Source organism: Bos mutus, chromosome 26 (assembly GCF_027580195.1).
Source record: "Bos mutus isolate GX-2022 chromosome 26, NWIPB_WYAK_1.1, whole genome shotgun sequence".
Taxonomy (NCBI): domain Eukaryota; kingdom Metazoa; phylum Chordata; class Mammalia; order Artiodactyla; family Bovidae; genus Bos; species Bos mutus.
Genome location: NC_091642.1, coordinates 34,112,721 through 34,140,719, shown reverse-complemented (window position 1 = coordinate 34,140,719; position 27,999 = coordinate 34,112,721). Strand labels below are relative to the sequence as shown.

Below are 27,999 nucleotides of genomic sequence, written 5' to 3'. Positions count from 1 at the left end.
TGCTGTGGCAGGCACCCGGGAAGCGCGCTTAATTAGAAAGGTCAGCAGCAAGCCCAGTTCAGTGGCCTAGTCTAACCAGGGTGAGGGGCGAACCCTGCCGGCCTCCGTCCTCTTCCGCTCGACTCAGGTGGTGCGCGGATCCGTCCGCGCAGTAAGCGCTCCCGGTAGCGCTCCGATCGGCTTTTCGGCAATACCCGGATGGAAGCATAATGGCCGCCATCAGGGACTCGCAGGCAATGGGGACCACGACAGGTATTCCCCGTGAGCGGGGCCGCTCAGGCCTGTTAGGATGCCGGGACTTGTAGAGAACGAGTCAGGGGGCAAAGGGCGAGTTTGTGGGGGCTGCAAAGCCCCCACGAACTCGCTCGGGGCTCCGCCTCTTGTGATAGGAAGCGTCTGTTAAATAGTCCCGGCCATTCAGCGTTTCCGCCTAACTTGTCGCAAAGTTTTTCTAGAGAAGTCAGTCCTTTGACTCGGCGCTCTTGCAGCCTGCCAGAGCTAATCTTCAGCGTTTTAGCCTGGGCTTGCTTTACGTCGGGGCTTTTTGAACTCCGCACTGTCCCCACAGTCCAGGAGCTGGAGCGGGAACGCGGCACAGTGTGCCTCCGCGCGCCCGAGGGGTAGCAGAACCCCGGAGGAAGGGGCGGATCGGGCGCGGTGTTTGGGACGGAGCGGGGCGCGCGGCGCTCGAAGCACTTACTCGGCGCGTTCCGGGAGTGGTGGAGACTGCATGGGTACCCCTCAGACTGCACCCTTCGAGCTGTAGGTTCGCAGGCCCAAGGCAGCCGGACTCGACGGCTCCCCATTGTGGGTTCAGTTTGTGGTCTTCGGAGATCTTTTTTTTTTTTTCTTCCAGATAAGCTCACCTCTCTAGCGCGCGTTCCCTTCTCCAGAGTTGGCCAAGGGCGCTCTTCCGTGCAGACCCCAACCACACCCAGTGGCAGATGGATTTCTTTGTAACTGGCTTTCTTACTCGTAGGGTCCATTTTGAGTCTGTTCTTAACATGATGGTCCTCATTGTCAAGTAGACAGTCTTCTTAGAAGACTATGGTAATTGAAGATATATAAGGTGACTGTATATAAGGTAAATGTTATAACTCTTAAGTAGACCAATGAAGCAGATACGGTAGCTTTAAGGTTCTGAGTGGAAAAATTAAGGTTCAGGTTTTTTTAAGGTTTAAGTTTGGGACCATTTAGTGTTTGTGAGGTATTAGTGAAAACATTCGTTGGGTATGTTTGGCTATAAAAACTTAAAAAAACTGTAGAAAAATAAATTAAGTCAATGTTTAAAGAATACATAATAATGTTGAACTTTGTACGGTTGTCACAGTGATGAAACGTGCCACCAAACTGTATATAAGGGTGAGAATTTTCTTAACTTTGAGCGTCTATGTTTTGGGCTTAGTGTACTGATAAAGTTGAATTGTTTTTCAGGCAGGAAGGGATCTGACTTCAGTGTATTCTGAAGTTTTTGTCTTCAAGTTGAACATTTAGCAACCACTTAAATTGATTCAATGAGATACCCTAACGTCTTTCAGAGTTTAACTGCAAAACAGTTGAAGTGGATTCATTATCTTTCAGCAAAACGGAATTTCCTTGAAATTCAATAAGACATTGCCTTGTATTAACATTTTCAGGGGGTTAGCATTTCACGAGGACGGTAAGCGTAGTAGACCATGTTGATTTTTGTTAAAATTCTTGTACATAAGTTCCAGATTCAGAAAATTAACAAGAGTGTGGAGAAGGAGAAAATGTAGGTATCTAACCTGTTTTGCACGTCCAAATTTTTCTTTATTGTTGCCATGGAAGTATAAATATAAGTTCAGAACGTTTTATGTCTTTTTAGGGAAGGATAAAAGGACAGCAACCAGAGTAAATATCTGCTGTGCACATTGATAATGTATGAGCTTTTTAAATGATTGAGATTTTTATCATCACACTTCAGATCCTCTCCTATCCTCTCTGGTAGCAATATGGTGTATTGTGATCCCCAAAGTGTTTATATTTTGAAACATTCCAGACGGGATATATTTTAGAATAAGTCTGCAATTTGACTTTGCTCTTTTAACTTACTTTTATTGTTTACTTTTCTGTTTGTAATTGTTCATGTTGAAGCATTGTGTGCTGTAGATCACCTAATACAACTTTTTTTTTTTTTAGTGGTAAAAGACTTGGACCTTTCCCAGTTTCCTTCAGTTACTCTACTAAAAGTTTTTGGCAAAACACTATAAACAAAAGAAAAGAGTTAAAGTTGAAAATTTTCTTAATTATCTTATCCCAGGTGTGTAGGCTATGAGTATTTCGCTTCTGTGTGGGGTATTGACTTCACATGGTGAGCAATTTTCATGGACCTTAGAAATGAGAATTAAGAGGTAGCATTGTCATGGTAGGATATCTGGGTTGGAATCAGATCCAGATTCTAATTCTTGCTTTGTGAGTTGGGACAAGACATTTTCCCTATCGTGTAATAAATGAAGATAATGAGATTGATTTTAAGCTCCCTTCTAAGCTTTGAGTTTTGTGACTTTTGTAAATTTATGACATGTTATCACTGAATGTCAATGATAGGTTATTTAAGTGCAGAGATTTTTTTTTTCCAAATTTATATACCTATGTTGACTATGAAGCATAATTGAATCAAAAGCTTAAGAACATTTTACTGAGTGTTTTTGCAGTCAAAATTTTAAAATTTTGGTCTTCATTTCCAGATATCATCTCTCCTTTTGATCACTGTTCCTGATTGTGGCTTTATCCAAGCATTAAATTGTGTGCCTTTTGTTCCTTGAAGAAAGAGGTATGGTGAAGATTGAAGTACTATACTATACAATCTATTAAGTAGTAAGTTAATATATTTTAATATCAGACTGAATAGAATAATTATATGAGTTAAGTTATAGTTTTGTTTTTGGCCTAAGTGTAATATACACATGGGTTTTCATGTTAATGTAAGCAAAAAAAGTAGGTTTTTTCATAGTTGAAATTTTAATATTTCACTAGAAATCTAAAGATGATTTTAACTCTTATCATCCTTCTAAATGTAAAGGTGATGTTATAGGGCTCCTGGGTAATGAATGATGGAGATAAATATGGTAGGAAGATGTTTTGAAGCTGTATAAATGGTCAGAAGAGTGTTTGTGTTTTGTTCTAGTAAGTGCGAAGTAATGCACCCAAAGAAAAATTATCTAATGTATATTTGTATTGTGATTAATGATATCTGAGTCAGAAAAGGGACACTACAGAGTTAAGGCTGGTTTCCTGGAAACAGTCATCTGAGTATCCTCTTGTGGACAGAAAGAAGGAAAAATACCTACCAACAAATCCATGGTGATGTAAGGAACGTTTTGCACTCAGTGGAAAATACCGTACCCTTGTACAAAAACATGGCTGATCTATCTGTTGAAATACAGGTGTCTCTGCTGTTTTGTATTCAGTAGGTTTTGGGATATCACAGTATCATACAGTTCCCCTCACCAGATGTATACCCATAACTCTAACTCTGGTGTAAATGATACCAGGTTATCATTTATGTTCTTTACCTGTGTCATTTCTTCTTATATGGTATTTGTTTGATCTCTTACCATTTGAGATTCTCATGGATACTGTGCTGCTCCTGAGTAGAGAAAGTAAATACTGAGTGCCAAGAGTATTCTTTACTAAGTATGAGTCGAACTACTCAGAAAAAGTAACATGATGAACAATGAGAGCTTCAAATATAATGAATAAGAGACTGCTGTATGGTGATTGACCAAAATGATTTGAATTATTTGAACTTAAAAATTGTGAACAAAATCTGACTAAAATTTTAAGATTGTGATTGGTATGATTGCTTGAAACAAATGTCAGAATATTGGAATGCAGGTTCATGACTTAAAGCTTAGGAAAATTAAGTGGGTTTCACATGGGTCTCATTTCAAGAAGTACTAATAGCTGAAAACTTATATTGGCCCTTTGGAAAGTCAAATAGTTTCAAAATAATGGTAAAGTCATCACCAATTCCTAATTAATTGCTAGTTGTTGGAGGTTATGGCTGGCAGAAGATGTGTATATGTATATATATACATATGTGTGTGTGTGTTTGTGTGTGTGTGCATGTATGTTGTTTCATCAGCTCAGTATTTCTTCATTTGGGAATCATCTATTCCCTGTTATGAGTAGTTAGTGGCTTACCTTATCAGTCCGTCTTACAACTCTGCCCAGTCATCCTTGTTGCAACAATGATTACCTGTTACTCAAGCAGAGCCAATCAAAATCCTTAGAAATTGATGTATGAATGCTGGGAGAACGGTGATCCCTTTTCTCAAACATTGTTAATCTGGGAGGATGCTAGTGACTTTCTTTCCCATGTATATGAGAATCCTATCTGTAGTAGATGAAAGTGAAGCCATATAGAGATGGGAGATAGATGGAGATAGAGTACTACTTTTAGTCTCAGGAACGATGGTATCAGATATGTGTGGTTTTCTTTTGATTCTGTCTGCTAGCTTGGTGTCCTTTCCAGTCCGTGGGACCAAAATTCTGCATATAAATTAATTTGAATTGGATTGTAGCAGAAAACATCCTGATGAATATATGGCCCTTAGGAATTTAGGATCTGTAACTTCAAGTTGGTCATTCATATCCATCCACAATTTGCCCTTTTCCTCTACCTTAAGAGCTATCCTTTAGTCATACATGCATGCATTCATTCACCGTACATGTATTTAGTTCTTTGTTCAACCTACAAATATTAATTGAATACATAGTAGTATGTACAGGTGTGTGCGCCTGCCTGTATAGGTGAGGATTATACATACTAGACTGAGTGGATGGTGGGCTTTCTCTAATACAGCACATTTTTATGTAATAGGTTACATAGATCAACAAGCATGTGTTGAGAATAATCCATGCTGTACTTGGCTTTTTAGTAATATATAAGTATAAGAGGATGTCTTTGTCTTCAGAGTGCTTATAGTTCAGTTAAGGCATCCAGATTGATGTACGTGAAACATAACACAAACAGCTTAAAAGGATCAATGAACGCAGTTGTATGGGTTGTAAGTCTGAGTTCTGATAGAAGGTTAGTGAGGGCTGGCCCAGTCTAGGAAAGTTTTTTGAAGGAGGTATAATTTCAAATGGATTTTGACTTAAGAATTGGGTTTTGATAGACATAACGAGTAATTGAAGAACAGATGGAATGATTGAGGGCTGATCCGAGATGGGTAGGAGATTGGTTTGACAGTAACAATTTGTATTTTGGGAAAATGAGAGAGAATGGGAAATAAGGCTGGCTGTTTTAGGTAAGCCTATATATGAGGTATTTGGAAAGCCAGGCAGAAATTTCGCTTCTTTTTACTGAACTGGGGCTTTCTTTGAGTAAAATGCTTGTATTTCTTTCAGTGTGATGCCATTTTGTGATGCTAAGATATAAAATAAGTTGATTCAAGTGGGTGTACATTTATTTGTCATGGAAAAGATCTTGTTGCTAATCCATCCATCTGCCTTGAAAATTAGAAAAGTAATGAACCTGAAATGCTGTTCTTTGTTTTTATGTGCCACTAGTTTATTTCTTCTTACTGCCTCCTTTTTGAAAAATGCCCTTAGTACAGTGATGAAACACACCCCATCCCTAGAGATAAAGCTGGTTCAAAACTAATGTAGCAGTAGTTATAAAAATATTTGAAAAGAGATAAGGAGTGAAATTAATGTTTGATTACTCCAGATATTAGGAATGATGTATAGGTTAATGTGTCATTCTCATTAAATGCTGTTGTATTCTAGTATGCCAGGGTAGCCGACTTTGGCTGGAAATGACTAGGTGGTATATACTTTAGGTTTTATGGGCCATACAGTTTCTGTTGCACCTGCCAGTTGTTGTGTAACACCAAAGTAGCCATAGGCAATATGTAAATGAATGAATGTGGCTGTGTTCCAGTGAAACTTAATTTACAAAAACAGGCAGCAGGCCAGAACTGACTGTTGACTATAGTTTTCCAACCCCTGTCGTAGACTTAATGAAACATTTCATTCCACGACCTCTCACAATAACATCTACCCACCTGCTGACATCTTTTTCCTTCTCTCCAGTAACTGTAGATGAATTATCTTTATTCTTTTCTAAGTTCAACTCTCCCACTTGCTCACTGGATTACATTTCTTCTCACTTACTGAAGGAGATTACTTTGTTCTTGTTCATTGTTCAGTTGCTCAGTTGTGTCCAACTCTTTGCTACCCCATGGACTGCAGCATGCCAGGCTTCCCTGTCTGTCACCATCTCCTAAAATTTGCTCAAACTCATGTCCATCGAGTCAGTGATGCCATACAACTATCTTGTCCTCTCTGCCCTTCTCTTGCCTTCAGTCTTTCACAGTATCAGGGTCTTTTTTAATGAGTCAGCTCTTTGCATCAGGTGGCCTAAGTATTGGAGCTTGAAGGACATTGCCACTGCATTTCTTTTCTTTCTCTCTTCCTTCAGTGATTTTAACAATTTTACTGGGTCATTTTTTATAAGCATACAATCCTACTATCATTTCTTTTACCTTTAAAAAACAAACAAAAAATTCCCAGCTCCTCTGTTTCTTGGTCCTTTGTAGTAAAATTCCTTGAGTTATCTGTACTACATCTCTGTGTCTCTTAAATGCATCCCATTTTCTCTTAGTACTTGTGAGCCTTTCTCTATAACTCCAGTTGAAACCATTCTAATCAGTGTCACTAGCACTCTTGGCATAAAGTCCAGCGGTCAGTTCTCAGTCTTCATCTTATTTGACAGAGTTGATCGTTATGATTCTGGAACCACTTTCTTCAGTTTGCTTTGAGGGTACCAGTCTCCTAATTTACTTTGATTCTCACTGGTCTTTTCTTTCAGTCATACCAGCTCTTCTCTTTTTCCTCTAAATGTTAGAACATCTCAAGGCTCGGGCCTTGGACTTCTCTCTTTTTTTACTTATCCTTTGGTGATTTCATCGAGTTCTACCTATAAAAATAACACACACATGCACATTATACACACACTAATAATTTCCAATTTTATCTTAGACCTAGAGCGCTGTTTTCAGTTATACATTCCATGTTTCCACTTGGATGTCAACTAGATATCTCAGATTCTGATGTCAACTAGATATCTCAGATTCTACATGGCCAACACCAAACTCTTGATATACTTTCCAAACCTACCACCCTCACACCATCTTTCCTTAGTAAATAACAACTCATTTCTTCCAGTTGGTGAGGTCAGAACTTTCAGAGTTATCCTTGATATGTTTCTTTTTCTCATGGACCAAATTTAGTCTGTTAGCAAATCCTGTAGTCTCAGTCTTCAAAGTATGTTCAAAATCTGACCATTGCATCATTGTCTTTACTAAGTTACCGTCTCTTACCTGGGTAATTGTAGTCTAATAATCTCCAAAGTGATCTCCTTGCTTCTGTTTTTGTCGCTTCAGTCACGTCCAACTCCATGTGACAAGTCACATGTGACTCCATGTGACTGCAGCCTGCCAGGCTCCTCTGTCCATGAGATTCTCCAGGCCAGAGTACTGGAGTGGGTTGCCATTTCCTCTCCAAGGGATCTTCCCGACCCAGGGATCGAACCTGCTTCTCTTACGTCTATCTGCCTTGGCAGGCAAGTTCTTTACCAGTAGAGCTACCTGAGAAGCATCTGTTTTTAACCTCCTTCTCAAATACCATGTTCTTAACATAGCAGCCAGAGTGATCTTTTAAAAAAACAACTTAGCTCATGTTACTTCTCTACCCACAATGCTCCAGCAGCTGTCTTCATTGTTTCATTGACCTCATCTTCCTCTGGTTGCTTTCCCGATGGTGCTTTCTGTTCCCGTGGTACTGACTGTCTTGTTGCTATTCCCCGAATGTGTTAGGCATGCTGCACACTCAGGATGTTGACACTTACTCTTTCTTTTTTAGAATGCTGTCTGCTTCAACTCCTTAAGATCTTAGCTCAAATAAGACCTTTTCAAGTGAGGTCTCCCTGACTTTGTATTTAAAATTGGAATTCTCTGGTTCCGCCTCTCCTTCCCTGCTTTATTTTTCTCCACAGCACTTGTCACCTTTGACTGTATTATATGATTTACCTACATTGTTTATTATCTAAATAATCAGAGTGTTAGCTCCATGACGGGAGGGATTTTTGTCTGTTTTTCCATTCACTGCTGTATTCCCAGTGTTTAGAACAAAGACTGGCACATATTTGGTGCTAGCTGCAAGCCCAGCACTGTACAAGATGCTGGCCATATGGCCAAAAACCTGATAGATATAGTCCATATACTTATGTAGCACTTATTCCAGTGGTAGAGACAGATGGGAAATAAATTGACAAATACATAAAATATTTCCAGAGGGGAAAATGTTATGGAAAAATAAATATGAGGGGGTAAAATAGAAAACAGTTTTTTTGTTTGTTTGAGGAAGGAATGGCTTATAGGTTGAGGAAAGCCTCTCTGAGATGATGACATTTGAACTGCCTAAAAAATAAGAGGAATCTAGTCATTTGAGGAATGGAAGAGAGACTGTTTTAAGCAGGGAGTAGCAGGTGCAGAGAAAGGCCTGAGATAAGAAAGATGGGAGAGAAGTATTTGAGAAACTGAGAGACTCTATATATGGTGGCTTGTACTGTGTGCTTAGTCTCTCAGTCATGTCCAACTCTTTGTGAATCCATGGAGTGTAAGCCGCCAGGCTCCTGTCCATGAGAATTCTCCAGGCAAGGATACTGGAGTGGCTTGCCATGCCCTCCTCCAGGGGATCTTCCCAATCCAGGGATTGAACCCAGGTCTCCCTCATTGCAGGTGGATTCTTTACCATCTGAGCCACCAGGGAAGCCCTGGAGTATATTTACAGATGGGGAGAGTGGTGTGAGATGAAGTTGAAGACAGAGGTCCAGGACCGTATATCACTGTTCCTTGCAGGCCTTGGCCAAGAGATTGTATTTTACTTGCTAAGTTCTTTGGGAAGCCCCTAAGGAATTTTAAGCGGAGAACACCGTGATCTGTTTTATATTAAGATGACTTTTGCTCCATTGTGGAGAATAGATTCAGAGAAGGGTGATGGGCAAGGGGCAAGCATGAATGCCAGTTAGGAAGACTATCATTTTAATCCAAGTTAGAGATGACAGTGGGCTAAGATGATGCCAGTGGGGATGGAGAGAAGAAAATAATAAGCAAATTAGAATTTGTTAGGTCCCTGTGTACCCAGTCTTCTTGGGTTTTGTGACGGATAAATATGAAATAGAACTTGTCTTTAAGAAGCTTATAAATTTTCTTGGGACGTAAAACTTGTAAAAGGAAATGATGTAACTATAAAACAGTTGGCAGTAAAATGATGCACAGTGGCTGTCCTTTAAATGGATATTCAGAGAAGGGAGAGATCGGTGTATGTTGCAGAAGATATCATGTCTGTGTAGAAAGTAGAATTAGAAAAAAAGTTTGACCAGAGTTGAGTGAAGAGGCAGAGAAGGGGATGACAAGCCTGGTGAAAGGAAACAGTATGAACATAAAGGAAAGTGGATATGTAGGGGAGCAGAAAGCATCATGTATATTGGCTGTGTGTGTATTCAGTGAGCAGTTGTAGTTTCAGAGAGTAATAAGAAGTAAGATTCATCTGAACCAGGAACTGCTTCTGTGTTTTAATTTTTATTTTAAACTCCTTCATTATATACCAGTGTCACCAGCCTACCTTAGTGGTATGTGGCTCATATGTACACTAGCATTTTTAGTATTTCTGTATCTGTACTTGATCACATTTGTATACTTAACCTTTTTTTCCCCCTCTTTTTTTGTGTTTAAGATGGTCATTAGGCCACAATGATTTGAAGGGAACCAACTTCAATATAAATTTCTACAAAATTTAATCTTTTACTTTTTCAAAATATGATAGGCATTAGCTTCTGGGGTAAACTTTTGAAAAACTTTAAACAGTTACAAAAAGAGTAAGCCCAAAATGTTCTAAGTCATGAAAAGATAATAGCTATTATTTTGAAGACACTAAAATAGATCCTGCTTTGAAAATAAAAGTTTTAGTTTTTTTGTGTGTTCTTTACGTTTTTCGGTAAGCTCTTCCTGCTGCATGCTCTTGGTTTTATCTCTAGTTGCATATTTATATGACCATTCTGCACTCGGTTATCTCTGCAGAAAAAAAATTCAATTAAGTCAAGAAATACAATAGTTTTAAAAAATAATGACTAGTTTTCCTAACTGTGTAATGTGACAAGTTACAGAGCTACATGCTGAGTCACAAATAGGGTCAGTTAAACTCAAGAGGTTTTTAGTTCTTTGTTTAATGTTTAAGCAACTGGAATGTTGTAAGTAGCACATAGATTCTTCCTTTTTAATACATTTACACTAAAACTGAACACTGTGGAATGTCTTTGCTTTTTAATCTGTTGTAGAAAATAAAACTCTCTAGGAATTGTTCTTTTTATTCACTCTAAGTCTTTATCCTTGGCATTTTACTTTGGGAATCATCTTTTTAAAAGTTTCTCTGTACCTACTGTGTGATTCCTAATGTATGCTAACACTGCCAGTTCTCTGGTTCCTCTCTTTATTTGGATTGTCACTTAGTTCTCTTAGTTTTCTCCCTTCTGTTTTTACTCTCTTCCTCGAATATATCTTGCTTTCTGTTTTCTAGTAGCATTCTATACTATTTCTAAAATACTGCTTCTGTAACTCTGCTCATGAACTGACAAGAATGGCTCCTTGTTACCTTTCAAGTTCAGATTTGTCCTCTACGGTCCTCTTAATTAACCTCCCATTTTCTCTGTAATCTAGATTTTACAGTTCTTGCAGTGTTTCCTTTTTGTTTTTCTGAACTTGATAACCTTTGCTCCTTTCTTACATGTTTAAGCCCTGCTACTCTCTAAAAGATTGTCATAAAATCTACCTTTCTGTGAAGTAGATACAGTCAACATTGATCTGTTAACTTCAAGTCTTAAGAACCTTTGGTTACAAGTAATACCTAGTAGCTTAAGTCAGTTTACACTAGTGTCAGCTGAAAAGTGAGAGTGAAAGTCGCTCAGTCGTGTCTGACTCTTTCCAACCCCATGGACCCATGGAATTCTCCAGGCCAGAATACTAGAGTGGGTAGCTGTTCCCTTCTCCAGGGGATCTTCCCAACCCAGGGATCGAACCCAGGTCTCCTGCGTTGCCGGTGGAGCCACAAAGGAAGTTGTGGCTTTACCAGTTGAGCCACAAGGGAAGCCCATCAGCTGAATAGGGGGAATGATATTGGGTTTGACCAAAATTATTTGTTCAGGTTTTTCCAGAACATCTTACCGAAAAACCCAGGTGAACTTGTTGGCCAACCCAATATTGAAGGTGAAAGTGAAGTCGTGAAGTTGTGTCCGACTCTTTGCAACCCCATGGAATGTAGCCTACCAGGATCCTCAGTCCATGGGATTTTCCAGGCAAGAAAACTGGAGTGGGTTGCCATTTCCTTGTCCAGGGGATCTTCCCGACCCAGGGGTCGAACCTGGGTCTCCCACATTGTAGGCAGACGCTTTACAGTCTGAGTTACCAGGGAAGCCCATTTCCTAGAATTCAAGGGCAGGAATATGGGCTGCTGCTGCTAAGTCGCTTCAGTCGTGTCCGACCCTGTGCGACGCCATGGATGGCAGCCCACCAGGCTTCCCCCGTCCCTGGGATTCTCCAGGCAAGAACACTGGAATGGGTTGCCATTTCCTTCTCCAATACATGAAAGTGAAAAGTGAAAGTGAAGTCGCTCAGTTGTGTCCAACTCTTAGTGACCCCATGGACTGCAGCCCACCAGGCTCCTCCATCTATGGGGTTTTCCAAGCAAAAGAGTACTAGAGTGGGGTGGGAATATGGGCAGGTCTCAGTAAAAACTTGTAGTGATATTACTCCCTAGGTTTTAGTCAAGGTTCTTAGGAGATCTGATGATTACTTTCCTGTTGTTTTGGTTTGTTTTGTTTTTTGTTTTGTTTTATCTTGTTTTGCTTTGCTCTGCTGTCATTCCTTAAAAAAATTTTTTTAATCTGTTATCATTAGCTTAAAGGGTATCTTTACTATAGACTTGTTTGTTTACAAACATGTACTCATAGAATCTTTCCTTCTGATGTAAAAATGAGGATTTCCCTGTTAATTTAAAAATATATTAAATGCCTTAATCTGCAACTTCCTTTTATGAAAACTAAAAAAATTTCACAAGTCAATTCAATACATACACCTCATTCTTTATGTTGTTTTCATGTGGATATTCCATAATTTACTTAATAATTTTCTTATTCATGGGCATTTAAGTGCTTAAGGTATGTATTTAAGGTACATATCTATATGTTTTGCTTTTATTTCTGTAGGATAGATTGTTAAAAGTAACTTTTCTGGAGGAGTATATTTTAAAAATGTGAAGGAAGTTGATTTTTTTCAAGGAAAACATAAACTGCCAAAAGTGATTTAAGCAGTAGAAAACTCAAAGATCCCAGAAACCATAGAAGAACTTGCAAAGATTATAATGTCTAAAATTTAAAGATGTCCCAGGCCCATATGGTATATTTGCACAGTCTGTGTAATTTTAAAGAGTGGGCATGTCTCATGTTTATTGAACTATTCCAGAGCAGATGAAATGATGGAAGGTATCCTCACTGATTTTACAAATTCTCCATACCAAATCAAAACTTAATGAGAGGACTAAAAAAGAAAATAAAAATAGATAAAATTTTGTCAGATTAAAACCAGTGCTTTATTAAAGAATAATATACTTAACTAATACAAAACAGTTCAACATTATACTTGATATTTATTTTTTTGTACAGTATATAGAAAAAAATCAAATTTAGATTGATGTTATAATTTTTATTCTTTTAACAGTATACCTAGATCAGGAATCATATTATTAACTAAATACCACTTGTTTTCTATATAAAATACATAAAACTTTTTTTGTATAACAACAGTGCATATATAACTGCTATTTTGGTGGTGCCAGCTCCCTTTACTTACTTTTTAGATAAGTTTATGGCTCTCAAATTAATTGTTAAAAGAAATTTCATAGCATGAATTTATGAAGAACAGTAACATCTGATAGCATAGTTCTTCATTATCTGAGTATTACATTTGCCATTAGCTTTGTAACTGTTAACAGTCTTTTCTGAAGGGATGTGATTGGGTACTTCTGTGTTGATAAGAGGAGTACGTTGAATATACCTGTTTTGTTTTAACTTCTTGTCCACCTTTAGTGTCAACATTCAGTTTTTTTATTGGTGTCAAGTTTATTGTTTTGAGTTTGTTCAAGAAAAACAGTTTGTTTACCTCAGACTCACTTGCTTTGAGAATTCCAAAAGTTTCATGGATTCATGCTGCTTTTTCTTAAAGTTTCATAATAGCGTGGTCTTGGAATTATTCTTGTTACATCCAAATGTTAGGCTATTTGCTTGTGCTATGATAAGGAAGTATGCCAGTGTGGAGGCCATAGTAATCCAAGGACATTTTAAGAAACACTGACCCAAGGATAACCAGTGATCACTATAAACACATTCTATGTATATATTCTTGACTACTAAGAGTGTTTAGGGCTCCATGTGTCTGTTTATTCATCTGTTCTCTACCATCTATTAACAGTTGAACAGAGTAAATCCTGATATGGCTACTGTTTTGATTTTTGTTTTTCACTTAATGTGTCTTCCCTATTACTAAGCGTGGGTTTACAGTGTTGTTTTATAAATTGAAGAATATTCCATTGAATAGAAATACCATTATTTATTTATTGGTAGGCTTTTAATTATTTTTAATGTTGTGATTTTGTAAACAGTGCTCCCATGAACATCTGATTATTACTTTTAGGATAGATTTCTAGGGGTGAATCAGAAGTTAAAGTACTTTCTCCCCAGGCATATATGTAGATGTAGATATATTGTGTTTATATTATTTTATGAAATTATAATGTTTATAATAAATACATATATTTTACAAACTGTTTTTATGAAAGTTGTCAGATTATTCCTATTGTTAGTATCTCATAGTATATCACTTACCGGAAAATAAAATTTTAAAAAGAAAGCATACAAACAAGTTCAAATTTTTATTGTTGGATTCAACAGACAAACTTAACCTTGTAAAATTGCTGTTTTAGTTTCTAAATGCTTAATCTCAGTTTCTGTACAAATATTGTAATGGACTGGTGGCAAATGGCTCATGTATTATCAGCAGACCGCATCTTTAGTAGCAGTGTTTTAGCCCTGTTTTAACTGGGGCATGGCATGGGGTTTGTGTCTCATATGTATATGGTCATTTAATCCTCTAGCTTTTGGTGTGGTGCCCACTTACTCAGCTGTGCTGGTATCCTGTATATCAGAAATTCTGTTTTACTTTTCCACAGAGAATACCTGTGACTTCTGTGGTGGGGGAATAGCAGTAACCTAGCATGATGGAGGAGGAAGGCAATGGCACCCCACTCCAGTGCTCTTGCCTGGAAAATCCCATGGGCAGAGGAGCCTGGTAGGCTCCAGTCCATGGGGTCCAGAAGAGTCGGACACGACTGAGCGACTTCACTTTCACTTTTCACTTTCATGCATTGGAGAAGGAAATGGCAACCCACTCCAGTATTCTTGCCTGGAGAATCCCAGGGACAGAGGAGCCTAGTGGGCTGCCGTCTGTGGGATCGCACAGAGTCGGACACGACTGAAGCGACTTAGCAGCAGCAGCATGATGGAGTGGGGAAGAGAATCTTAGCATCCAACCAAAACTCAACCAGCTTCTCCAAATTTCTGTTTTAGCCTCCTCTTCCTCTTTTCTTCCCATCTCAGAGTTACTTGGTGCTTGCCAGTTCCTAAGTCTTTTGGAGATTCAGAGTATAAAATGGGTTAGTTCTTAGCCCCCGTCTGCCTGATTGTGTCAGGTCATTTACTATCTACTTATCTGCTTTCCAATATCTAGAATTTTGTTATTGTCACTTCTTCTGTTTCCCATTGTTATTTTTTAAGGGCTTCTTATATATTTGTTATTTTTCTTAACTGTACTTACCAAAAAATTATACTTCTCTTTTGTAGATGTTACAGTTGACAGATACTTCTTCTATATCATATTATTTATTTATAGTCATTTTTCTGACTAAAATTTGATTTTTGCTGAAGTATTAGTATTTACTTAAAACTTCTTTCTAGAAAAAGTATATATGTAGTGTATTCTCTGAATATTCCGATATCTAAAATTGTGTTTTTCTCCCATATGTGACAGTTTTCCTGGGTATAGAATTAATTCTTGAGTTAATTATTTTCTCTTGAACTCTAAAACTGTTATTTCATTGTCTTCTAGCATTTAGAATTGTGAGTAAAATATCTGATTAATATTGTTGTCTGCTTTAAGTTGGTGTTGGGAATATCTTTTTAGATAACTTTCTGTCCACCTTTTTTTTGGTAAAATTTCATTTTTACCTTTTAAACTGAAACATTTTACTAGAATAAGTTTAGATATTGAGTTTTATTTTCTTATACACTAATAATATTGCCTGGCATTTGGGGAGTCTTTGATTTTGAAAATTCAAGGCTTTAAAAAAAACAAGAAGAAAGCAATAACTCAATGTAATTTTTTCCTATTGTTTTCAAAACCATTATTTCTCCCCCATCTACTTTGTTCCTTTTCCTGGCAGTATTTTTGTTGTTGTTGTGTTGTTTTTTTCCCCTCAGTATCCTAGCTCAGGTCTTACTGAGATTGCCAATCATTACTTGATTTTTTTGGTAAATCTTTCTCCTTTTTCCTGCAGTAACTTTTAACTGTAATTATGTTTCTCATGCTGGATGAGAGAATGGGTGAGGTTTCTCTGAGTGTTTCAATTATTTTCCCTTTTTTGAGCTGCTGCATCCAGTGATTTTCTGCCAGCTATCTTTTTAGATGGCACTGGGAGCTGAGATGTATTGTTGGAGAATAAACCAAGATTTTCTTAGTGTTTTTGGTTAGACAGAGTCAGGAAAGTTAACATAATTTTTTCTGACAGCTTAGAGATACTAATTGACTTACATGTAGGAAGAGCACTGATTCAAATGTATTCTTTTTAATGGCTGAGTAGGCACTGGCGACCCACTCCAGTACTCTTGCCTGGAAAATCCCATGGACGGAGGAGCCTGGTGGGCTGCAGTCCATGGGGTCGCTAAGAGTCGGACACGACTGAGCAACTTCACTTTCACTTTTCACTTTCATGCACTGGAGAAGGAAATGGCAACCCACTCCAATGTTCTTGCCTGGAGAATCCCAGGGACGGGGGAGCCTGGTGGGCTGCCGTCTATGGGGTCGCACAGAGTCGGACATGACTGACGTGACTTAGCAGCAATACTCCATTGTGTATATGTACCACAGCTTTCTTATCCATTCATCTGCTGATGGACATCTAGGTTGCTTCCATGTCCTGGCTATTATAAACAGTGCTGTGATGAACATTGGGGTACACGTGTCTTTCAATTCTGGTTTCCTCAGTGTGTATGCCCAGCAGTGGGATTGCTGGGTCATATGGCAGTTCTATTTCCAGTTTTTTAAGGAATCTCCACACTGTTCTCCATAGTAGCTGTACTAGTTTGCATTCCCACCAACAGTGTAAGAGGGTTCCCTTTTCTCTACATCCTCTCCAGCATTTATTGTTTGTAGACTTTTGGGTCGCAGCCATTCTGACTGGCGTGAAATGGTACTTCATTGTGGTTTTGATTTGCATTTCTCTGATAATGAGATGTTGAGCATTTTCTCATGTGTTTGTTAGCCATCTGTATGTCTTCTTTGGAGAAATGTCTGTTTAGTTCTTTGGCCCATTTTTTGATTGGGTCGTTTATTTTTCTGGAATTGAGCTGCAGGAGTTGCTTGTATATTTTTGAGATTAATTCTTTTCAGTTGCTTCATTTGCTATTATTTTCTCCCATTCTGAAGGCTTTCTTTTCACCTTGCTTATAGTTTCTTTTGTTGTGCAGAAGCTTTTAATTTTAATTAGATCCCATTTGTTTATTTTTGCTTTTATTTCCAATATTCTGGGAGGTGAGTCATAGAGGATCCTGCTGTGATGTATGTCGGAGAGTGTTTTGCCTATGTTCTCCTCTAGGAGTTTTATAGTTTCTGGTCTTATGTTTAGATCTTTAATCCATTTTGAGTTTATTTTTGTGTATGGTGTTACAAAGTGTTGTAGTTTCATTCTTTTACAAGTGGTTGACCAGTTTTCCCAGCATGACTTGCTAACGCATATATATGGAATTTAGAAAGATGGTAATGATAACCCTGTATGTGAGACAGCAAAAGAGACAGATGTATAGAACAGTTTTTGGGACTCTGTGGGAGAGGCAGGGGGGGATGATTTGGGAGAATGGCATTAAAACATGTATAATATCATATAAGAAACGAATTGCCAGTCCAGGTTTGATGCAGGATACAGGAAGCTTGGGGCTGGTGCACTGGGATGACCCAGAGGGGTGGTATGGGGAGGGAGGGTGGGAGGGGGTTCAGGATGGGGAACACGTGTACACCCGTGGTGGATGCATGTTGATGTATGGCAAAACCAATACAACATTGTAAAGTAAAAAAAATAATAATGATAATAATAAAAAAATAAAAAAACCTTGAAAACTGAAAAAAAAAAAAAAAAGGAAGAGCAGCAGTCCTAAACAGAACAAGATGGTCATGGGTTTAGGAAGATGTATTTTTATTCAGAAATGATGCCTCTTTACATCTCTCCTGACAGCTGGTGCTAGCAACTCTCAATTCCGTCTCGTCTCTGGACCCAGCTCAAAGCTCTGGATTTGTTCTCTTCCCATACCTGAGCTGGAGCCTTCTGTCACCCCAAAGTGCTTCATGCAGTCTTCCTCTCAAGCCCTCACTTCTCTCCCAAGGTATGTATAGGAGAAGGAGTGGCTGGAATCAGTACTTCTCTACTTAGAACATGATGGACACTTACTGCATATTGGTTGAATGAATGTCCTTCATTCAACCAGGGAAGTGTGCTTCCTCTTTGAAAGTATTGCTTTAAAAGGGTTGCTATTTCAGCATTTGTTTTCACTTTTCTCTCTCTGGACCTTAACCTTCCAAACACCTTGTGGCATCTCTATGGAATATATTTTAGATTCTTGACATATTATAGAACCTTTAAAATTACATTTTTTAGTTTATATTTCAGTGAGCAGCTGGGAGAGGAAGACCATCAAATGGCTTGAGTTGCCATCTTGATGCAGCAAACACTCTGGGTTACTTTTTAAAAAGGGCCAGTCATACTTTAAACAAATAGTATTATTTTAAGGCTTGAGAAGATGTTGGTTGTGTTATGAGATAATAATACATATATAGAAGGCGGTAATTTAAATAAGGGATTTAAAGTCAGTAGTCCTTGTTGGTAAGATAGAGAGTGGTCTGTAGTGAAAAGAGTATTAGCTAATAGGTTGAAAGATTAAAATTTCTTTCCTTTTTTAAAAAATGGAACACATTTTTTCCCCATAGGTGGCAATCCTTATAAAATTTGGTACCAGATGTCGTGTTTGATTGCCTTCACAGAAAACAGGTTGAACATAGTTGAAGATTTGACAAAAGAGATTCTCCAAACTTAAAATTTGAGGGCAAATAAACCCCAAGATACGTAAAATACTAATCTCTTTTGGTGCTATATTATACATGTCATATATTAAATATAAAAAATAATCACATTCAACATTAATTTATTAGCAGTTATCAGACTTAAGTAAAAGCTAAATGAATTTCTTAGTAAGGTGGTTCCTTTTTTCAGTGTTGTTTTGTCTGTGTGGAAAGGACTTGCACTCTAATGGGTGAACTGTGTGGCATCTGTTTTGGCTGCCGTGTATCCTATTTATTTTCTGCTTTAAAATTTTTCTGTTTTATTGCTGGATGGTCAACTCTGAATAAGCCAAGTATTAACATAAGTATATGCCCCACCTCATCCTTTAGATTACAAGCTGCAGTTAAGGGTGGCAACCATGTTTTTGGGATCTCTCAGTAGCACTCATCAAAATGTATCATATTTATAATAGATTTTTTTTAGTATTAGTTGATTGAATTATTTAAGTCATATACTTGTTGTCGTCCTTTGGGATATGTGTTTTCATGAGAAAAATTTTAAATTATATAGGTATTTTGAAATGAAGTTGATGATCTTTAGAAATTTTATCAAAATGTGTGGTTTTTAGCATTACGTCCACATTTTTGGACATGTAACATATACTATAAGAAGCAATTTGCCTTTTGTAATGAAACCTGTGATACAGACTCCTCTTGATTATATATAGAAATAGAAAAGCCTGGGTATCGATAGTCTGGAATGACCACAATATGATATTCTGGCAAATGTGGAAGACTTATTACTCAATGTGTTTAAGAAGTTTCACATATTTGAGCCCCATGCTCAGAGTCTGGTGTAGTGAAAACACCATAGTTGATTATGATGCTTGTCACTGTTGAGAATGTGACACTCTGTAGAGAATTTTCTTAGTTGTTGTGAAGTATCCACCAGGTTATCACTGAACTTTTTTCTAGTCCTTTATTATTTTTCTCACTTTTGAAGAAAAAGTTTTACATTTAGCTTTAAATAATATAGTAAAAGTTTCACATTTTTTTACTGTATTAGGAATAGTATATAAAAAAAAAATTCCAGTAAACTCAAACGCTTCTAATGAATTCATTTTCAGGTTAGCATATATATATATATTTTTTTTTTTTTTTTTAAATACTGAAGGTGTTTTTTTAGACACAACCAAATTTTTAAGTTTGAGAAATACTCAAAGGGCCTCTTAATAGTAATGTAATGTAACTTTTAATTATAGTCCCTCAGTGAAGGATTTTTGAAACAGTGAAGTTCCTAGTTACTTAGATTAATTGGAATTTAGAGGTGAGACCTTTGGATAGACATTGTGGATGAAGCTTACTGTGATTTATACTTTAGTTTTTTAGCTTATCTAATTATTAGTCATATACATATTTAAGAACATGAAAGTAAGAAAATATAATTCTTGTAATACACCATTTGATATTTTTGCTACTGAACCTTTGGTGCTCAGATTCCATTCTCAGCAATATATTGTCTATCTATTTGTTTATTTTTTGGCTGTGTCATGCAACATACGGGATCCTAGTTCCCTGACAAGGGGTTGAACCCACACCCTCTACATCCAAAGGTTGGAGTTTTAACCACTGAACCACTGAACATCTTTTTAATTCTACAGTTTTTTTGTCCTCTGCACCTTGTCATAATGTCTCATACATGGTAAGTACATACAGTAATGGTGGTAGCTACAGTTTATATGGTACCTTACAGGATGCTGTTACATAGGTAGGGGTAATTTTCTTCTTCCTTTTTTCATTTTATAGGTGAAGAAACTAAAACACAGAAATTGAGATTTGCTTAGAGTAACACAAACCAGTAATTTTTAAAATTAATGGAGGCAGATGGTAATGAGTACATTCTAAAATGCCAAGGACTTTTCTTGCTGCCATCTGCCTTAGTTCTAGGGATAAAAAAAGAAAAAGCCAAAATGGTAGGGAACCAGAAAGGTAGTAAGTAGATTTAGGAGTACCCCAGGGAAATGTACTCCTCCTTTTAATTTCTACTTTTTTTAAACCAGTTAGCCATGATAACTTGAGAGAGTAGATAATGTCTTTTTGTTATTGTTGTTGTTAGATGAGTGAAACTTTTATTTTAAACATAAATTATCCCTGAGGCACTAGGGAAGTAGAAAATCTAGAGAGAAGTCTTTTAATTCTCACAAGGTAAAAGCTATGGGTCAACTAAGTAACTGACAAAGTTAATGGTATATGTGTATAATTGGAACCACGTGTGTAAGTGGGACTTAAGTTTATAGGGCTCTCTTATTGAGATTTTAAAAATCTTGTTTAAAAACTATAGTGTCAAGTTAATATAAAATCTTAGAGCTTAAAGATGTTTATCCAATTGTGGTTTTCTTTAGATGAGAAAACTGAGGTGCAGAGAAGTCAAACCTTGCCCAGTGTCACAGAGCAGAGCCGAAAGTAAAGCTTGTATTTCCTGAGGTCCAGATTAGTGTTATTTCTACTTCAGACTTACTTTTTGGTAAGCTACTTTTAAATTACTTAACAGGTCTTTTATATCTTTTATTTGTTTGATCAGCATTCTTGCTTTGTGTCAAAATGAACTTTAAAATGAATTTTACTGATACTTCTGTGATGAAAATTTCAGTTCTTTGTTTAATTTTAGGTGAGTTAATGTGGGGAAAATCCTGGTATTCTGAAGATGTTGCGGCACAGTATTGTTTCCTGTTCAAATTACAAGTAACTTCAAGAATTTTCAGGAAGAAAAGAATTGAGATTGTTTTGTTTTATTTTTAAATCATGCCATCTGAACAGAAACATCTATTTTTTGATGAAAAACAAAATACTTTAAAAAAAGATTATGATGTGAAAAATGAGGTAGTTGATAGTCTGAGATCAAAAATTTCAGAACCAAAATTTCAGAACCAACTTAAACCAAACATTTCAGAAAGTAGTTTTCATTATGGATTAAAAAATGTGAAAATTGTTTTGCCGAAGATACATATTCCAAATGAAGTCCTATTGAAACATGAAGTTGACAAATACAGAAAATTATTTCAACATAAGCCACAGACTGCAAGAAAATCTATCAATGTAAAGACTGTAAGCTCTGTAGAAGAGTGTATGTTGCTTCATCAATCTGAGAGAGTTGACGAAGGTATAAAAATGTCTGCAAAAATACTCAATTTCAGTTGTTTAAAGTGCCGAGATAGCACCCGGTATAGCCCAAATGATTTGCAGAAACACTTTCAAATGTGGCACCATGGTGAATTACCTTCCTATCCTTGTGAGATGTGCAGTTTTTCAGCAAATGACTTCCAGGTATTTAAACAACACAGACGAACTCATAGAATCACTTTAGTAAAATGTGACATTTGTAACAATGAGAATTTATATACTTTATTAGACTTAACAAAGCATTTTTCATCCACACATTGTGTAAATGGTACTTTTCAGTGTGAAAAGTGTGAGTTCTCCACCCAGGATGTTGGCACATTTGTTCAGCATATCCATAGACACAACGAAATCCTTTATAAATGTGGTAAATGCCATTATATATGTTTAACCAAAGGAGAGCTTCAGAAGCACCTTTATATTCATTCTGGTACATTTCCCTTCACTTGTCAATATTGTAGCTATGGTGCTACCAGGAGAGAGCACCTTGTAAGACATGTTATAACTTTGCACAAAGAACATTTATATGCGAAAGAAAAACTGGAAAAGGACAAATATGAAAAAAGGATGGCGAAGTCTTCGGCAGGACTTAAACTAATACTGAAAAGATACAAGATAGGTGCATCAAGGAAGACATTCTGGAGACGCAAGAAAGTCAACAATGCAAGTGACAGAAGTATAGAAAAAAATACTCAAGTGCTTAAAAAAGTGAACAGAACACAGGCTACATCTGAAGACCCAGGCCATCTTGTTCAGGAACATGTAAATGAAGAAAAGCATGAAAGACTATACTGTGAGAATAGTGATAAACCTGCTGAGTCAGAGTTGGGAAAACCAACTCTTGTGTCCACTGGACAATGTAATGGAGCTCAAGAGGGATCAAATTCTACTTCAGGTTTCTTGAAGACTGCTGTACAAGGACCTACAGTGTTAATGGTAAAAAACAACAGAATAACAATTCCTGCTAACTACAGTGCTAAGTTTATGGGCTTCAAGATGGTGGATGGAAAACAGCATATTGTAATAAAACTGTTGCCTACCACTAAACCGAATCCATGTGTACCAGGCTCACAGTCAGGTGCTGCAAGGGACAGTACTGCAGTTTTGCAGCCCCAGACTTTGGATGCCACTGCATTTTTAACAGGAGTACCAGCTGAGTTAAATGACACAGTTTGCATGAAAGCAGCTCCTCCATTTTCATCTTCATCTCCTGTACTTTCAGGGAAGGTAATTTCAGAAAAAGAAATGGCTTTGCTCTCTCAGACAAGTAATATTATTCCAGCAGTGGATGATGAAAAAGGTGTATCTCCTTCACCAGTAGAGTCAGACTTGATTACAGCATCAGTGAATTTGACCACAAAAGTAGAAACAAGAGATAATGTTGACTTATGGGGCAGTCATATTACTCAATGTCACCCTGAGGTGTTAGGTACTACAGTTAAAAGTCCAGATAAAGTCAGCTGTACTGCCAAACCAAATTCATACAACAGTGGAGATATGCATAATTATTGCATTAATTATATCAACTCTGAGTTACCTGTTGAATCTTCCAGTCAAGGATCATTACCTTTTCATAATTACTCAAAAGTGAATAATTCTAATAAACGTCGTAGGTTTTCAGGAACAGCAATGTGTGAAAACCCTCAAAGAGAATCTTCATCCAGCAAGACAGTTTTAAGTGAGTCAGTTTTATCACCAGTGAAGAAGGAGAGCTCAAACCCAGATAGCCGGTTAGCATCTATTAGTCTTTTAAATAGTAAAGATGGAACTTTAAAAACACAAGCTGAAATCGAAGAACAGTGTGTTTTAGAAAAAGGACAGAACATTGATGGACAAAACCTATACACTAATGAAAATAAAAGTTCAGAGAGCATGACTGAAAAGCCTAAATGGGATGGCATTTCTAATGTTGAGTCACCTATGATGCCTAGGATCACATCTGTTTTCTCACTCCAGAGCCAGCAGGCATCAGAACTTCTGCCACCTGAACTAAACCAGTTACTTCTAGATGTATTAAAAGCAAAACCTGATGTGAAACAAGACTCTAGTAACATTCCAGATAAAGATGTTCCGCTTCAGTGTGCCCAGTCTTTTCAGGAACATGGGGGAGAAAACAAAATAGTTGAATCTTCAAAAGACTTGAAAGTACAAGGCCTTTTCCCGATTCCATCTGGTAGTATGGGGACTAGTAGGCCTACAGATGATCTGAATTTAAACTGTAGTGGAAAAGAAAAGCAAATGCTGTCACAGGATGTGAGAGATTCAAAGACCCCTAGAAGTTTCGGTTTTGGCACATTGCCTAAGACTCAGTCAGATGCAATAATTACACAGCAGCTCGTCAAAGACAAACTACGAGCCACAACACATTCTTTCTATGTGCATAATCCACTAAATTCAGAACCAAGAAAGGCTATATTTGTTCAGACTCCAAAATGCTTTTTGGTACCCATGCACTTTACTAATAAGCCTAGATTCCATGTTTCAAGAAGACCGTTGGTTAATACACAAGGTATCCCTGCTCCTCTCCTTTTAAACAAGAAACCGGGGATGATTTTAACATTTAATAATGGGAAACTTGAAGGTGTTTCTGCTGTCAAAACTGAGAGTGCTCAAGCTTGTGGAACTACAACTAAGGAACCTTGCAGAGCACCTTTCTTAAAAGTAGAACAAAACAGTAATTGTCTGACCCCTGCACTTTGTTCCAGCATTGGCAGCTGTGTGAGCATGAAAAGTAGCCCAGAAAATACTTTGTCATTTAAAGGCCCTTATATTATTAAAACGCCAGCAAATTCTTCAGTGAAAGCTGTTCCTACTCATATAATACCTGAGCATCAGGGCACTAAGTTGAATATCTCCGATTCAGTAAAACCACAGAACAAGATTTTTCCAAAACCACCTCTTTATACCTTTTTGCCTGATGGTAAACAAGCTGTTTTTTTAAAGTGTGTGATGCCAAATAAGACTGAGCTGCTTAAACCTAAATTAGTCCAAAATAGTACTTGCTTGAAAAATATACAGCCAAAGAAACCTGAAGGAACACCACAAAAAATATTGCTGAAAATTTTTAACCCTGTTTTAAATGTGACTGCTGCTAGTAATCTGTCAGTAAGCAACACTGGATCCTCATTGCAGAAAGACAGTGTACCATCTAACCAGACTACAGGACAGCAGAAAGAGCCAGAATCTTCTAGAGATGCCTTACCCTTCTTACTAGATGATATGATGCCAGCAAACGAAATTGTGATAACTTCTACTGCAACATGCCCAGAATCTTCTGAGGAGCCAATATGTATCACCGACCATTCAGAGGCCAGGGTATTAAGGTGTAAAACAAATTGTACAATTGAGAGAAACTTCAATAAGAAAAACACTTCGAAAAGAAAAGTTTCAAGAATAAAAAATCATGTAAGAAGTCAAGATTCTGAAACTGCTTTTGTATCTAGAAGCAGAAACTGTAAACGCAAGTGTAGAGATAGTTACCAAGAACCTCCAAGAAAAAAAGCCTTACACAGAAAGTGTAAAGAAAAAGCAAAGCCTGAAAGTATCCCTGAATCATTTGAATTCAACAGACCTAGGCTTTCAAAAGATACAGTCAGAACTCTGCGGCTTTTCCCCTTTAGTTCCAAACAGCTTGTGAAATGTCCTAGGAGAAACCAACCAGTTGTAGTTTTGAATCATCCTGATGCAGATTCCCCAGAAGTGGTAAATGTAATGAAAACTGTTGCTAAATTTAATGGACGCGTTCTTAAGGTTTCATTGTCGAAGAGAACTATCGATGCTTTACTGAAACCCGTTTGTTGTAACCCTTCTGAAACAACTTACGACGATTTTCCTAAGAGGCACAAAACATTTAAACCTGTTAGTTCTGTGAAGGAAAGATTTGTGCTAAAGTTAACTCTCAAAAAGACAAGCAAAAACAATTACCAGATTGTGAAAACTACCTCTGAAAATACTCTGAAGGCTAAATTTAACTGTTGGTTTTGCGGTAGAGTATTTGACAATCAGGATGCTTGGGCTGGTCATGGACAGAGGCATTTAATGGAAGCTACTCGTGATTGGAACATGTTAGAATAATTACCAAGGAAAAGTAAAATTACCTTAGAAGAAAATAGTGAGTTGGGTTACTCCATGCAGACATTTTTTACTTCAATATAGCACCAAAATTAAACATTTAAAAGTTAGCTGTATTTCATGGATGAGCAAAAGTTTCAGTGTTGCATTTGAAAATGCACATTAGTTGCATCACTGCACATTAGTTTTGAAAGAAACTAATCACAGATTTACCTTGATTTAATTTTTTTAAATATGTGTTTTTGGGAAGTTAAGGCTAAAGAAAAGTATGGTGAAACAGTTTTCCCAGTTTAGTGACTGTTAGTAAAGAGAGTAGCAGCTGACAGCCCCATTCCCTCTCTTCCACTAGCCTTATGAATCTTGATAACTATAGCTCCTCTGAAAAGGTTGAGAGCTCTTTCACTATGCAACCGAAGGAGTTTCTCGTCATTCATGAAGATACTCTAAGAGAGCTTAGGTAAAGAACTTACTCTCCTGCAAGATGTAGTTCTTTTGAAGGTAACTAGGCTCCGTTGAGAGTACATTTAACTCACTACAATTACACCTCATATGATGCTTGGTAAAAGTTTTTGATGAGTAGGTCTTTTTTCCTTGTAAGCTGTCTCGCACGTCATTGAGTGGAACACCTTTCCAAGGAGATTTTCTTTTTCTAAATGGCGCTCGTGTTGCAGTAGATGGGCAGTCTTGAGAGAAGAATTAACCTCTATTCATCTAGTTTGAAGTTCATTTAAAGAACTTGAATATTTTTCTGAATTTGATTATACTCACTTTTGGCATTCCTTTGATTTAAGTTGTTTGTCCCATCATAAACCAAGTGGCCAATTTTTTTCTTAGTTGCCATCCCTTTAAAAAGTGAAACGTAGAAGCACTTCCAAGGGAATGGCTTTTCTCAAAAATTAAAAATTACTCCTCAGAAACAATATTTTGAAGCAAGATTAACAAAGTAAATCATACTTTTGTGTTTATTATTAGTGTCTGAATATGTCCAATTGGGACAAACCATTTTTTGTTAGCAACGTTTCAGTATGACTGACAACCCAAAGCAGATTATGTACTGGTTGTTTGCAGTTGGAAATGAAGAAGCATTAATAGTGGACTCAGTGACAATGCATAAAACTTCAGGACAGATTCTGAAGGGATATGCCCAACAGGTAGAATTTTAAAAAGGAATGTTTTCATGACAACAGAATCATTGATTTAAACTTCTCACTTTGTAAGTTTGGGTCAAATTTTGTTGGATCATTGGATAATGGGGTTCTTGTATTAAAAAATTACTATATAATTTTTGTTACATTGTTACTACAAGTGTTATGATGTTTTTCATTGATTGAATGAAAACTTCAGGGCTTCTCTTCTGTATATAACAAAGAATTTAAACCTGTACATATTTTTGTACCTTTCAGTTATGTAAATTTTGCACAGAAAGTTTTTGAGATAAAAAGTTTATTTTCTTTCAATTTAGTTCTGTGCATGCACTAATAAAACTCATTGTTTAATTTAAAAGGAGTATATAAGACTTTACCCATGTTATTTTGGGGGGTTTTATTTCAGATGTATAATTTTTTTTTTATATAAATTCAGTTTTCAGGGATTGAACACTATTGTTAGCAAGTGCCTAAAAGATGTGAAACAGTTTACATACGTCAACTGTAACATTAGGTCCCAAATGGGCCTTTTTCCCCAATAGTTTTATTTTAAAGAAAGCCATACATAGACGCTTCAAGCTATCTTGCTATGCACATTATACATGTACTGTTTTTGTGCAGTTTGTCTACTTTCTTAGAAGTGAAGTATTTTTTGTATAAAACCTGTTACAATTGTGTTTCTTAAATTGAGCCTAAGAATGGAGTTGGTTGGAAATATACAATATATATTAATAATGTGTATGGTGTTTAAAGACTGGTAAGCATTGTTAATTTCTGTAACAAACGTTTTTTCCATTAAATTTATCTTAAGTTTGTGTTTACATATTTTTCTTTTACTGTGCTGAATTCAGATAGGAATTTTATTCTAGTGGGAAATATTTAGTTTTAAAAACTTTTTTTTTTCAGTGCTAGTGAATGCAAAATAAAATGTGGGCTTCCCCCGCCTCCAAAATTATAGGTGAAATTTTGTTTGAGAAGGGTAGTACGTATTACAATTTAACTATGCTGGTAAAAAAAAGAGCCACAGAGAGACGTCCCTGGCTGTCCAGTGATTAAGACTTTGCCTTCCAATGCAGGGGGGATGGGCTTGATCCCTGGTAGAGAAGCTAAAATCCTACATGCCTCAGGGCCAAAAGACCAAA

The 27,999-nt window shown here is 37.0% G+C and overlaps 1 protein-coding gene across 8 annotated transcripts; it reads left to right on the top strand.

Moving 5' to 3' along the window:
- The first annotated feature begins 27 nt into the window (after positions 1-27).
- Positions 28-27,678, top strand: ZNF518A (zinc finger protein 518A). 8 transcript variants are annotated; one of them, XM_070363322.1, is made up of 7 exons: positions 28-252; positions 980-1,084; positions 2,161-2,281; positions 2,709-2,794; positions 17,644-17,791; positions 20,867-20,988; positions 21,133-27,678. In XM_070363322.1, exon 7 carries the CDS (start codon positions 21,267-21,269, stop codon positions 25,713-25,715), a length of 4,449 nt encoding a protein of 1,482 aa, XP_070219423.1. In that variant the 5' UTR covers positions 28-252; positions 980-1,084; positions 2,161-2,281; positions 2,709-2,794; positions 17,644-17,791; positions 20,867-20,988; positions 21,133-21,266; the 3' UTR covers positions 25,716-27,678. The 8 variants fall into 8 exon arrangements, with proteins under 8 accessions (XP_070219423.1, XP_070219424.1, XP_070219425.1 ...); XM_070363323.1 differs by lacking the exon at positions 980-1,084; XM_070363324.1 differs by lacking the exon at positions 2,161-2,281.
- Positions 27,679-27,999: the final 321 nt, after the last annotated feature.

Coding starts and splice junctions, on each gene's coding strand:
- ZNF518A (XM_005898842.3), top strand. CDS start 21,267: ATGCCATCTGAACAGAAACATCTATTTTTTGATGAAAAACAAAATACT.